Source organism: Pinus tabuliformis, chromosome 8 (assembly GCF_031772625.1).
Source record: "Pinus tabuliformis cultivar Carrire ecotype Pingquan chromosome 8, CPIR1, whole genome shotgun sequence".
Lineage (NCBI taxonomy): Eukaryota > Viridiplantae > Streptophyta > Pinopsida > Pinales > Pinaceae > Pinus > Pinus tabuliformis.
Window position 1 is genome coordinate 1,494,100,796 of NC_142294.1, and position 14,732 is coordinate 1,494,115,527.

The 14,732-nt window shown below is 35.1% G+C and overlaps 2 protein-coding genes across 2 annotated transcripts in view; both read left to right on the forward strand.

Annotated features, from left to right (window-relative positions):
• LOC149241481 (calcium-transporting ATPase 5, plasma membrane-type-like) overlaps nucleotides 1-8,740 on the forward strand; it is a 101,983-nt gene extending 93,243 nt beyond the window's left edge. The window contains exons 2-3 of the mRNA XM_089367531.1: nucleotides 8,424-8,510; nucleotides 8,613-8,740. Coding sequence (XP_089223657.1) covers nucleotides 8,424-8,510; nucleotides 8,613-8,699 — 174 coding nt within the window. The 3' untranslated portion in view covers nucleotides 8,700-8,740. The remainder of the gene's footprint in view (nucleotides 1-8,423; nucleotides 8,511-8,612) is intronic.
• Nucleotides 8,741-9,358: 618 nt separating this feature from the next.
• The window catches only part of LOC149241482 (calcium-transporting ATPase 8, plasma membrane-type-like), a 203,752-nt gene continuing 198,378 nt past the window's right edge, over nucleotides 9,359-14,732 (forward strand). The window contains exons 1-3 of the mRNA XM_089370560.1: nucleotides 9,359-9,415; nucleotides 9,533-9,664; nucleotides 9,777-9,866. Coding sequence (XP_089226686.1) covers nucleotides 9,359-9,415; nucleotides 9,533-9,664; nucleotides 9,777-9,866 — 279 coding nt within the window. The remainder of the gene's footprint in view (nucleotides 9,416-9,532; nucleotides 9,665-9,776; nucleotides 9,867-14,732) is intronic.

Consider the following 14,732-nt stretch of genomic DNA (forward strand, 5'->3'; position numbering starts at 1 on the left):
GGGTGCCGGGGTATGCCAATATGCATCAAGGAGCTTCAAGGCAACAAAAGGAATAACCAAGCTAAAATTAAAGGAAATGAACACATAAGAGGGTTAATAATTCAGGACTTTATCTTTTTCAAAAGGGGCATGCTAGGCACACTAATAATATGTTCCAATACATGGCAAGTGCCAATGCATGCCAAGTTCTAATTTTTGTCAATGCAATATTATGCCAAGGAGTTCCAGGGCATGCTAGGGACTGCAGGGAATGCCAACACATGATAGGGAAGTGCTATGCTATGTTATGGCATGCCAGCATGTGCTTTGGTGTCTTACTCATGGCAAGATGTTCTAGGTACAAATATGTTCCAAGACATGTGAGGTGCCAAGGAATGTTAGTGTATTGTTCCAAAGCATGTTAAGTTGTGTCATGAGTGTTGAGGAGTACTAGGTCTCTCTCTTTAATAGAATTGACAGGGCTTGATTATGTGTTAAATAATATAGTTCCTACACACACTAGTGGAACTTTATTTAAAGGAATATTGCTAGATAATAAACCTAATAGAGATGAATTATGTGTTGACTCATAGGAAGACTATATTCTTATGACTTGAGGGAAATGATACACACTAATTACTTCTTAACAAATTGACTGGCTATTATAACCACTATGACCTTGGACACATAATGAAAAAGACTCCACAACAATGGTCTTAAATCATTATATTTTGATAAAAAAATATAGTAACAGGTACATAGCATCATCAAAAACTCATTGTAATGATCAATAATGACGAACATTTTTTGATCGTCACCAAAAGTAACCAAAAAGAGCATTGGTGAGGGTCGATAAAACATCATCACTCTATATGTCACCAAAGAGAGAATTAGTGATGGGCCTTTAACGACCCTCACCAAAAGTGTCACCAAAGAGAGAATTAGTGATGGGAAATTAATGACCCTCACCAAAAGTGTCATTGAAAATGGCTTTGGTGACAAACTTTAAAGGACCATCATTATATACACTTACAACAATGATTTTTTAAAGACCGTCACCATATGTGACATTGGTGATGGACCTTAAAGGTCCGTCACAGGCATGAAGCATCATAAAAAACTCATTGGAATGATAAATGATGAAGAAAATTTATAGACTGTCACCAAAAGTAACCAAAAAGATTATTGGTGATGGTAAATAAAATATTGTCACTAGAAGTGTCTCAAAAGAGAGAAAATGGGCCTTTAACAACCCTCACTAAAAGTGTCACCAAAGAGAGAATTAGTGACGGGCCTTTAACAAACCTCACCAAAAGTGTCATTGAAAATGGCTTTGGTGACAAACCATAAAGGACCATCACTATATACACTTACAACAATGCTTTTTTAAAGACCGTCACCATATGTGACATTGGTGATAGACCTTAAAGGTCCAACACAAGCATGACCCTCACCAATGACCTTTTTTCTTGTAGTGATTCCCAATATACAAAATGAAACCTCATGTTTATATGCCTAAACATGGAGGTATGGCATATGGTGACCTATATGGAAAATGGTTCTAATTATGACATGTCATTCCCAAACGTGAAAGTATGGAATATGAAGACATATATATGAAATTGGTTTCATTTATAAATCATTGACCACTTCCACCCTCACCATCATAATTTGCATCTTTGAAATTGATCTTTCTCCTCTTACTAGAAGGAGTTCAATTTTTTTTCTTTTGGGGCGGGCTTCGTTTCTCTACAGATTGCACAAAGAAACAAAATTCTCATTAGATTTTTTCCCCACAATAAATTATCACACTTATAAAATAATAATTTCTAATTCGAGCTTAGAAAACTCACTACAAATGATATAATTATTCACAAGGGTGTCATTCTCCTCTGTGACCCCAACATCTCCACTATGCCACCCTATGATAGTTACACGAGTCAAAGCATATAATTAAACAAAAAATCATAGAATCGATCTAATTCATCATAAAATAAATAAATAAAATAAAAAGGCAATGAATGATCTTACCATGAATGTATTTCCCAATGATGAGGATTCATTAGTGTGTGGAGTAGTCAGCTACACAACCTGCTCAAAGGAAACATCTACTATTGCTTCTAGCAATATTTCATCATGGATTGATGGTCAGAGTACTACATGGGGGATATATGTTGAAACTACTAGGGATGGAACAATAGTAGTAAAAATGGGTAGGGGAGGCTATTGGATGGTCTACGGATGGAACCATTATGGATGGATGCGATGGAAAATGTGGTGGAGATGGGTGATGATCAACATCCATGGGTTTTAGTAATGAAGGAATTTCGCTAGTGGAGGTAGGATGAATACTAAAAATCAGGGCAATGTAATGATATTTACAAACAACTAATTGGGGAATAGTGGATAGTGGGGAATGATATGTTGGAGAAAGAGTGAAAATTTGGGAAAATGAAGGAACCTACATCACACCTACATACACATTTATAACAATTTAATTAGTTAACTAAAATATATAGTGAATCAAATATTTAAACAAAATTTAATTTGAAACATGATACCAAGGGTGGGGATGATATGTATGTCCTAGGTGGGTTTTTCTCTTCACGTAGTGTCATCGAAACCTATAAAAACATTAAATGAACACTATAATCATACCAAAACTAAAAGAATGTATCATATGGACTAAAAAAATATGAAAATTTGGCAAGGAGGGATAGTTTTAACTCACCATACCTGAGTAGGAAGTACACTAAATGAGAAAGAAACATCCACTATAGCATCGGTGGCTGAAACTAGCACTAACACATTTGTAGGGGTGGGGGGGATGCTATCAGGGAATAACAACTATAAACAACATATAATTATATGTATAAAGAAAACACAATAAAATTTATTTGTGTTTGTAATGAAGAATATAAATATGGTTAAGTTAATAACCTCCTCCATAAAAAAATGTTGTCTACTCCCCTCCATCTACCAATAGCAAGTTTGTTCGTAGATGATACATATATGAGGCTCATGTGAGCCTCCACCTAGGCTTTGCTGGTCAAACAATGTTGTAGAACCTAATGATCCAACCCTATACATACATACATACATACATACATACATACATACATACATATATAAAAGAAAGTCAAGATAATAACCTCCTCCATAAAATTATATTGCCTACTACCCTCCATTTTCTCGTATCAATTATGTTCACAACTGGTACATCTATGAGGCTCATGTGAGCCTTCACATGGCCTTTGCTAGTTAACTTGTGTTGTAGAGTCAGATGGTCCAACCCCTCCCATAACATTAATTGTTGGTGGCTCCTAGTGTGAAAATACTACAAACCTGCCATGTTGGAATATGGTGTGAGTCAATGTGTCTATTTCTATCTAGGTTTTAATAATGTTATCCATAACTGGATGATGTTGAGTAGGGGGCTTAGGCAGTAGTCTAGGTGGACTCTAACCTAGATATGTGTTACACCTATCATATTGTCTATCATATGATGGCCCACGATCCACAACCTAGAATTGTCAAATGTCATAGTAGCTGACATGGAATCCTAGCCTAAATATTGCCAATAACTTCCTCAAGAAATATATCGGTACCTCTATATTATTACAAGGAGGTTTATAAAATACCATGATCCACCTATCCATCCAATGGTATCAAACTGGTTAGTAGGTGCACTTGTCCATACAAATGCATTTTTGTTGACTAGTAAAGGTTGGTTGTTTCTTAGGTCAATTAAAAAAGAAAATTAATTTGTAGTTTAGTAATTTTAAGGTCTCTAATTCGGTCTTTAGTTAGATTAGTTCTATGGTGTTCATACATTCTAGCCCTATAATAAAAAATATTAGTTAACTAGATTTGGGCATTATATATGGATGATGAAAGTGAGTTTAATGAAGTTTCCAGAGAAAATAATGATGGCTCTTTGGTGTTATAGAGGTCCTATATTAGTGACATCCAAGTAGCGAAGGATGCATCAATTTCATCACTTGTATTTCTTGTTCTTGATTGGGGTTTGGTTGTTATAAATTTTAGTTTGATGATGGTAGCTTTAAGTTTTGAATAGGTTCCATAGGGTATTATTTAGATATTTTTATCAATTTTAAACCAATTAAAAAAACACAAAAACAAAAAAATAAAAATAAAAAACAAATCCTTTAGAATGTTTACTTGGAGTCCAAAAATAATGTATGGTTGTTAGTTAGCACTCAATGTAGACTATTAATCAAGATTTTTTCCCAATCACACCTAAAATAACACTACACATTCCCAAAATGGTTAAAAATTGAGGTTGTGGGCACATAAAATAGTGGCCACACCAGGAACATGTAAGTGTTGTAAGAACACATGCATGTTTCTAAGAACATGTGCATGTTCATGAGCCTTGTTGAGTTGGCATCCTAGTTGGAAGCTAAAGCTTTCTTGAACATGAATGCTCAAGAATGTGTGCATGTTCCTAGGAACATGAATGTCTTCTTGTGGGAACACATTCTTGATGCCCCGATTTCTGCTTTTGTGGCCATCATATTTGTGCACCCACTCTTGAGCATTAGGATAATGAAGGAAAGGAGGATCAAAGTTTGAAATTTTCATGCTTCATGGTTGTCTTTGATGTTTCCATCCTTTTCCAACAACATGATTCAATATGGCCATATAGTACACAAAAATTACAACACTTGTTAGTGTTCCTTCTCTTGGACTTTGCTCCTTATTCTAGATTTGGTGTATAGGAACACTAATTAGGTATGGAACACATATTTTTTTTTTCCTTCACCAATTCTTCTTGTGACCTTTCTTCCACTACACCACCAAGGTTTTTTTTTTTGTATATATAAAAATGATATTGACGTGCAAGAGTTTGTATTGCTCTCACGTTAATTGACCACAAAATGTTTCAAACTAGGCATTTTATAAGTAGCTCCAAAATATTTTTTCATGGAAGAAACAAAATACAAAAACAAGGTAAAGATTAAAGGTTGAAAAGTATCATCAAATCCCCATACTTCTTTATAACATAATCTACAAGTAGTCTCACATTCTTAAACCTTATGATATAACATTCAATGTGAACAAAGTCAACAAGATCCAAATCAATTCTAGTGTATTCATTCTTGGGTTGATAAGCTCAAATTTCACCCTATTTTCCAAACAACAACTCAATTTTGATCCAAACTTAATACAATTTGTAAACCCTTAAGGGTGAAAATTTAAATCTTTAAAGATTAATATTAATAAGTCCATCGGCTTCATCATGTTTTAACACCTTTGGTTTTGTTTATATCATATAAAGGTCATATTTGTGCTTCAAAAGTAATTCTTGAGTCCCTTCTTAATGGATATTCCATGTGGGACTTCCATGAGAAATAGTTATTTTTGTTTAAAAGAATTTCAATAGAACTAGGAAAGTAAGTAACTAAAGTCAAATGACTAGAAACACAAACATTAACTATATCTTTACAAAAGCACATGAAAAATAATGTACTTTGAAAAAATGGCACTTGAAAAGATCAATGAATGAACAAGATACACCCTTTATAAGTTACAAAAACAAGAATTAGAAGGGGATTTCCAAGAAAAATGAAAAATAACAAAAATACTAAAAGGAGTTAAGAACGATTAAGATGATAAAATACTTAATAAAACACGAAGGATCAAGAATATAAACTCTAATGAAGAATAAGCCAACAATAAATACTATAAAAAGGACAACAATACCTACATAATAAATAAACAAACAAAATAAATCCCTAAAAGAAACCTAAGAAACTAGGAGGACAGGACATGGACCCAACTTCTGCTAATAATCCAACCATCGTCTCTATTCAAATTATTGGGTCTTTTATCAATTTCTATGGCCTCCCTCAATTTACAATGATGGAAATGACTAACCCTATCAATGACTTGGGCCTCCTCAACGCATATGTGATGCTTAGATTTATTTGCATGCTTTTCCAAAGCAGAGGAGTGGGTCCTGCCATGGTTGATGTCAACGGTGTGCTTATGAATCTTTAATTAATTGAGTGACCAGTATTTGTTTAATGGGCCTCAACCCTGTATTTTATTGTTGACCCTGTTTTATTTATTGATTATTTTTCTTTGAATATATAGATATATATTTCTTTTGACTTGTGTATATTTTTGTTTTATTTTATTATTTTTCATTAATTATTTTGATTTTAGTTTATTTTATTTCTTTTAAGCATTTTTATTTATTAAATGATCTTGTCTCGACTAGGGTCTTGACTCTTTTTTATTATTTTTGACTTCCCTCCTTGTTTGGAGTTTGCCTTTTTTTTCTTCAGTAATATGATTTTTGTAATAATATTTGATATTAATAAATTTAAATATATTTTTTCAAAAACTAGCCATTACTTATTAATATTTGTTTCTAATAAATTAATAAATTAATATCATAATTTAAATATTATTTTTCAAAAACTAGCCGTTTAATATATTCGTTACTTAATAATATTTGTTTTTAATATATTAATAAATTAATATCATAATTTAAATATTATTGTTCAAATATAGCCATTACTTGAAATTATGGTCACTACATTTTTCTCTATTTAAATCTTTGCCATGGTTTGCCTCTTCATCTGGTCCTGATGATGAACCACACTTGTTGGTTCGAAAAGTGTTGGCCAAAAAATTCTCTTATGTGATTTCTATTGAAAGACTTTTCTTAATTCATTATGGATCACAAAAACCTGAATTCAAAAAATAATATTTATATAAAATATTTTATTGAAAGTGAGCATTGATTATTTTTTATGTTCAACACTGAAATACTTTTGTTATTAGTATTTTTCTAATTGCCATATATCAACTCCATCTTAAGTATTGGAAGAATTACACAACTTAGAAAGGACTTATCGGAAAAATAAAAATCTCTCTCTCTCTCTCTCTCTCTCTCTATATATATATATATATATATATAACTTAAGGTGGACATTTAAATATTTTATTTATGACAATCATTAACTTTTTTCAATGCTATATGCCGAGCACAAATATCTCCCTCATACCAGGATGCCAAAATTGCCTTTCAAAGCATGAATAATTTCTTAACTTTTAGTTGCACACTCTCTATAGATGATAATGAAATATTTTATATATGTCTCACATTGAAATATTTTATTTATTTATTATCCTTTATTTCACTATATTAGATTAGTTTAATCATTGAATAAATTAAACAACCTCAACAACTATGCACCAATGTTAATGCTGAAATATAACCATAATCCTCCCCCCAATAAGTCATCAATAAATTAAATCACCAGAAACATGCATGGAGGGGCACAATTTAAAAAAGCATCATATCATCTAAATGAAGAACGAGCTTCTAACAAAACCCTTACATGATAACAATGATATATAAAATCCAACCTAAAGTCTACCACCACCACTCACCATCTAAACATAGGAAAATGTTAAATCACCATCAAATCATAATGTAATACCTCCTCTCTATCTCAAACTTAGCAAATAATATATTAGCGACAATACTAACCTCATAAAATGCATTCTCCTAAATGACATCTACAATAATGTAAATCACCCCAAAAAAAAATAGATCCAAAAACAAAATAAATCATGGCACCATAACAACACGCATAAAAAAAATTAACCCATCCAACCATAAATGTGTACCCCATCACACATCCAACATATAAATACCATGTAGAACACCCCTCCTAATGCCACCAAATTATACCACATTATCTTGCAGAAGTCATCATAAATTTTTAACAATCATCAAACACATCATCACTTAACTCCTTGGAAATAGAACCCATCTTCCATACCCAAAATAAACATATATACCAAACCACTCTAATGAGATAGTATGTTTGACATCCTTCAGAATTGCAGCAAATTATACAACATTATCTTGCAAAGGTCATCATAAAATTTTAACAATCATCAAACACGTCATCACTTAACTCCTTCAGGATAGAACCCATCATCCGTACCAAAATATACATATATACCAAACCACCCTAATGAGATACTATGTTTCACATTCTTCAAAATTGCAACAAAGGGGTGACCAACAAGCCCAATCATTATCCAACCAAGGAGAAGTGAGACTGTTCTAGACTCGACACGCCAAAGAAGATGTCTCCAAGGCGTTTGAGAAACGTGTTATTGCTGACTTTGCCTTCTGCAATGTTAAGCTGCAACTACATATTAGGTTTAATATCATCCCGTCTTACATGTTATAACACTTACAGAAGATAGATAAATGATGACAACGTTGAACTGAATAACTGAATATTGAATAACCTTCTCAGATGGTAACTACTGAGAACCATAGGAATTAAATATGTTGGCTGTAACTTATTGAAATATTTAACATGTTTGGACTGCCTTTGGTTTGTAGGTCCATATTTTTGTAATGTATGTATCATCATCTACATATGCAGGCAGCAACGTTGGCTCTGAATGCCGCTCGCCGGTTTAGGTATACTTTAAAACGGGATCCGACCAAAACTCGTGCAGAAGTATTAGAGGTAAGTCATCTATAATTGCGCCTTTTTATTGTTTATTTCTGTGAAGAAAAATGACTCCTTGATCATACAACATTCCTAAATCCTTTTTTTTCATTCTTGCAGGAAATCAAGCCCGTTAGGGAAAGAAGTCTGAGTGGAATAAAAGATGGTATGAGAAACTCTCCTTCTTTGGGTACTATAACACTTTAATCCCTTAAGTGAACAACATAATTCTATATGTGGAACAGATGAAATTGGTGAGTGATTATCGAAGAATCCGGTTAATTATTGACTATAGTCTTTTTAGCCAAAATTTATAATTTTGTTTTATGGGTCTCTGCATGGTTTTGGAGAATTAATGCCCTAAATTTTGGTAATAGAACGTAGTTACAAATCTATATATCCTAGCATTTAATTGTTTTTCAATGGACTAAATGAACAGGACTTGTGTGGTCAGAAGAAACACTATAGCTTATTTTTACTTTTACTTTGTATATGGTATTCTGTGGAAGAAAGATCATTGTTGAGTGGAGAGGCTTATTCTACAGCGTGATGTGTATGGGTATCTGTTGGTCATCAAATTTTGTTCTGATTAGATCTGTATTTAAGAAATTAAAAAAAAATTAGGCCAAAATACAAATTTTAAAATATAAATATTTAAATAATATCCACTCATACAAAATTTGCACGTAAATAAATTGGATCCTCTCGATCCGTATTTAAAATAAATCTATACCGGTTAATTTTTTTTCACAATTCTCATGTGCATATTTAATATTCGGAAATGCCTTTCCAGTTTTTGGTTAATAACTCATGAACTATTGCCATTCTTAGAAGCTCCCCTGGAAGAATATGGAATTGGACCACTAATGCTTGCAAAACTGGTTAAAGAACAGGATATTGATGCTCTAAAGAGGAAGGGAGGGGTAAGTTGAGAAAGTGACGAGAATTCTATTTTGTTCACACATCTCAATTATGATGGACTTATGCTTTTAAGTTCCTGCTGAAGTAGTTATTACAGTAAGAACCCTATCTGCTAACAGGTAATTGGAGTAGCCAATCTATTACATACTGATATCGAGAAGGGTATTAAGGAAGATCCAGAAGAATTTGAACGTCGAAAGAAAGCATATGGAGAGAACACATATCCCCGAAAGGCTGCACGCAATTTTTGGGTAATGTTTTGTTTTGCATTCTTCGGTACACAACACTGCATATTTGATCTGCATGCGTATTTATCCCTTCTGAAATCTGCATTTATTTATATATACGACATTCCTCTGGCAGGTCTTTGTGTGGGAAGCGTTTCAGAACACGACACTCATCATTTTGATGATTTGTGCAACCATGTCACTTGTTTTGGGCATAAAAACTGAAGTAAGTTTTAGATATATGCACCTATAAATTCTTTTTAAGGAAGAACAAGGTTTATTTTATTTAGAGACAGAATGCAGTCTGCCTATGATTATATTCCATTGTACATGTATGTGATTCAGATGATACATTTTGTCAATTAAAAGGGAAAAATGCTGTCCCAACTTAGCATGTAGGAAACAAACAATGTTGGACTCATACAATGACTGAGTATAGCTTTTGAGATTTAACCTTATGCCATACTAGATCTATTCTTCAGCTCTGCTTTTTGAGAGTTTGAGCTTCATATTTTTTAATTTTTGAAAACATATCGTATGTTTATAAAATAAAATATTTACAAATAGTAAAGCAAAAGTGAAGATACTTACAATGAAAATCATTATATATTCCAAAATGTGATTAGTATTGAAATGAAATTTGAATAAGTTAAAGATTTTAAAGATGGTCATTTTTAATTAACACAAATCCATTAGACCACACACACCACACTTTACAACAATTGGACAAGGAGTTAAATAATAATAAAAACAAAATTAAATCTAATTTATTAACGAATAAATAGGATGTGCCAGGGTGTTTTGTTAAGGCATTCTGTGGTGAAAAGGCCATCGGTTTGAAACTTCGTGCCGAAAAATCCAGCTATGTTAAGGGCTTGTTGACATGGCTAATGTGCACTATGCCAACAAGGGTTTGAAACTTCGTGCCGAAAAATCCAGCTATGTTAAGGGCTTGTTGACATGGCTAATGTGCACTATGCCAACAAGGGGAACTAACCTGATCGCAAGCCCCAATTAGACCTGCTTTCGTTTGGGTTGGCTAGCTCTGACGGGTTTTAAGGGACCCCGTAAACCGCTTGAACATGCCGAAATATTACTTCCGAGAGGAAGACTTCAATTAAATCAATAAAATGAAACAGCTAACCTCTATGTATTGAATCCTATCTATACTACTTCTAACTACTCTAATCTATCCTGCAAGAGCATGATACAAAGGTTTAAACATCATATATATGTTCAGCAAGAGCATGATAAAGAAGGTTAAACATCATGCATAGATTCAAGTCCAAATGAATCAATCACTGAATTCACAACAGGACAAGACTGTATTAAAGCTAAATTGCAATCCAATCACTCATATAAGAATCCATATTCTTCTATGGAATGAAAATTGCAACTGATGTTTAATGTAGTTTCAACTCAGAGACCATTCACAAGTGAACCATGAAACTAAATCACATTCAATTTAACAAGACTAATAGTGAACTGTAAGTCATCAATATGCTTAAATATAAATCACATTTATATTCATGCCAGTAACAACATTCTGATCCAAAACAATACAATGAGTCTGAAACTAATGGCTCCTTCTTCTCCCAAAAATAGTCCTCCTCATTCACAATAAAGCAACATTGTTCTTCTCGAAAATCAAAAGCCCTTTCTCCTCTTTGGAGGTAATACTTATGCGGCCTTGAATGACCCTCAGCCTTCCATGACCTCCCCTACCTCTTGTTGTTACACAGATTAGTATGTACAGCTGCGACAGGTTGGTGAAACTGCCGACAAGCTGAGGTCACCCTGCCTCTTCATCTTCCCACTATTTCAGATATGCCAATTGAGTACACAGAGATAGGATCATTAGCGTGACCGCTGGCATGTAGAAGGCATAATGGTCGGGTCGATTCCTTTCCTGAGGAGGAGAACAAGTGTTGGAAAAAAGGGTGACTGTGTGTTGCCTCCCCATAATGAAGACTGGGACAACTCTGCTTACAGAATGCATAGGCAATGCATGGGCTCCCGACCTGGAACGCTTGCATCCAGACCCTTAAACATAGCGCTTCTGCATCCATGGCTCTTCATATCCCCTCCTGCGTCCTTTACTTCTCACCTGCAGAGATAGCTATCATTAGCTTCATAATTGTGAGCGATATGACAGAGACATTCACATGAAACACAAACGCTGCTTCCATTAATTTTATAACTGTGGAAACAAGTGTGAAAAGGATCTATGCATAAAACACAGTCAACATGCAATTTCCCGCTCAAAACATAGGCTTGGCACAGTTTTCGAGGGCCTCCTTTCATCGCAATCGGGTATCGGCTCCCTCTCAGGTCATAGGACCCATGCCTTCCACCACCCCGATGTGCAATTGCACTATCGGGAGTCCACAGGCTTGCCCTTTACACTGAAAACTCGATCCCATTATAATTTCAGAAAATTTGGAAAACAAAGAAAACACAGGAAAAACCCGAGTCAATCGCCCAAGCCGAACCTCAAATATTATATGCTTGGAACCTGTAAATATCGTCAGGTCCGACCTATCGCATATCGCAATATGTGCAAGCCTGAGGCTCTACCAATCGCGATGTGCGATAGGGCTTTGAACCCGAAATATATATATATCATATTTGATAGGTCGGCGGGTCCGCTATATCACTGTGCGTAATATGTATAAGGCTCAGGGCTCCACCGATATGCGATATGCGATTGGGAGGTGGACTCGAAAACACATATACATTAATGTTCATAAATCCCTTTGGGTCCGTAATGTTACCATTCCCTTTGGAAAACCCGAACTTTAATATTTCATCGCAAAAACATGGATATATGGAAAGACCCGCGTATGGCTGTTGGGGCGGATTTGAAAATCAAGATGCTGGGGTTTATAATCATCGGCGGGTCCAGGTGGTTAGGGCGTGCCATATACATAGATCCCGGACCCCGCCGATAGCGATGAGCGATGGTCTCGGATCCGAAACACAATATACCTCTGTTAATATGGTCGTCGGGTCCGGAATGCTTATGCGCCCTTTATATATGGCTTTGGGGCTTGGCCGGTTGGCGATTTGCGATGCGATGGAGGACTTACTCACATCGCTCATTCACTCATGATAAATCAGCCCTTTTCCCTTTGATCAAGGTGGAGTGCGATGAGCGAAAGGGGTGATTCATGTGTGCTTTGTGAAGGATTTCCACTATAAGGCATGGTGATGGGAATAGTAATGCGATGAGGGTTTTGAGGGGTTAAACAAATCCCGATAAATATAGGAATGAAGGGCTTAAGCGAGGGATCTGTTAAAGGGCTTTACCCATCTGTGAATGGAAGATTTGGCTCTCCACATAGTTAAAATCACTGGGATGAAACAGATCATTCAGAGGGATGAAAGACCAGATTTATAGGGGACCCATTGAAAATTTGCTATCAGAGGCATGTTTCAATAGGGTGGTAGTTGTGGCCACAACAGGGTTGGTGTGGCCCAAGCCATGTGCGATCCTAAGGTGAATTTGATGGCTTAGGTGCCCTTGGGTTGCTACCACTCAGGCCACAAGTTAGGCGTGATAGTCATCTCAGGACTCACAATACTTAGCAAACAAAAAATATAAATAAATAAGACATAGATTCTTAAACACTACCATAACCCATTAAAGATGGAGCAAAGTAGAGAACAACAATCTCCATAGAAATAAAAAAGCCAATGAACCCAACTTTAAAGTAAAACTAAACACTAATTTTAGAAATACTTTTAACAAATTAACACTTCAAAAATGTGTTGCACCATCTTTAGGGCATGATAGATAGGGAAAAACCATCACAAAGCCCACTTTTGGCCTTTCTGACTATTTTATAAGCTACGCATTTGAAACCCTGCCATCTCCACAACACCTATATCTTGCAATCTCCAACTCCAAATTGAGCATGATTCTTGTTAAATCCCAATGTGCCTTCTTCCCCTCCCAATTCCATTGAATCAAACCTACAATGGCTTTCCAAGGTGACTGTGTACTTTTGAAAAAGGAGCTAGAGACTTGAAATAGGTGGGGCAAGGAAATAATATGGAAAATACCAAAGTCCCTTGCATCATACCTATATGCCAAGAAAACGTCATCCGATGTCAAAACAAAACCTACTAAGGGATGGAGCCCACAATACACCTCACCACCTACTTTGTTGTGCTTTGCTGCAAAAATACTTGTTGAAGTGGCAACATCAATCAAGCCAAGACCTCCCTAATCCTTGGGTATAGTACACATATCCCTTGGAGAAAAATAAAAGTGTTTTTTCTCCACCATACTTAGACCACAAATATGGACATAAAATCTATTCTAATTGTTGAAATTGAGCCTTGCTAGGAAATCAAGAAGAGACATAATAAACATGAGAGGCCTAGAGAGTGATCCTATCCATAATCATCTTCCCAATAAATGGGAAATCCTTATGATTCCAAACATGAATCCCACATAGAAATTAGAAAAAACCCCACCCAAAAAGAAATGCTAGAAAAGGAATGTACATGGTTAAAAACTACACAAGGAAAAGTCATCACCCTAGAAATATGCCAACCAACCTATATTTTCAAAAATTATATAGGCTCTTTAGGTAATCTTTTAGTGCATCAGTGGAATCAGGTTCGTGACACACAACGATTCCCCTCATTTTTCTAATTGCTGATACAAAATGTCGTTATAGATGCAAAAAATGTTGCATGCAATTTCTTGTTAGGAGGAGGATGCTGAATTTTGTAGAATTTGGAAAATTTTAGTTGTAGCAGAGCATTAACTAGTGTTTGTAATGCCATAATTGGAAAGTAATGCAAATAAAATGGAAAAGTCTTGGGAGAAGTCATGTCAAAGTAACAATGGTGAGGTGGTGTGATGAATAGCTTGGAAATGATGCTGCACATGCAGAATAAAATTAGCCATCATGCCATGTCAAGGTACTGATGGTGTGTCGTATGAAGGTATGATACAAAACTCGCCTCCCCCCCCCTCCTCACCCACCTCCTCAACTGAAATGGTGGCCCTCTTAGGCCATCGTTGTAGGGTGGTCATGTCACACTTAAATACATGATTGCAAGTAAATGAGAGAGATTA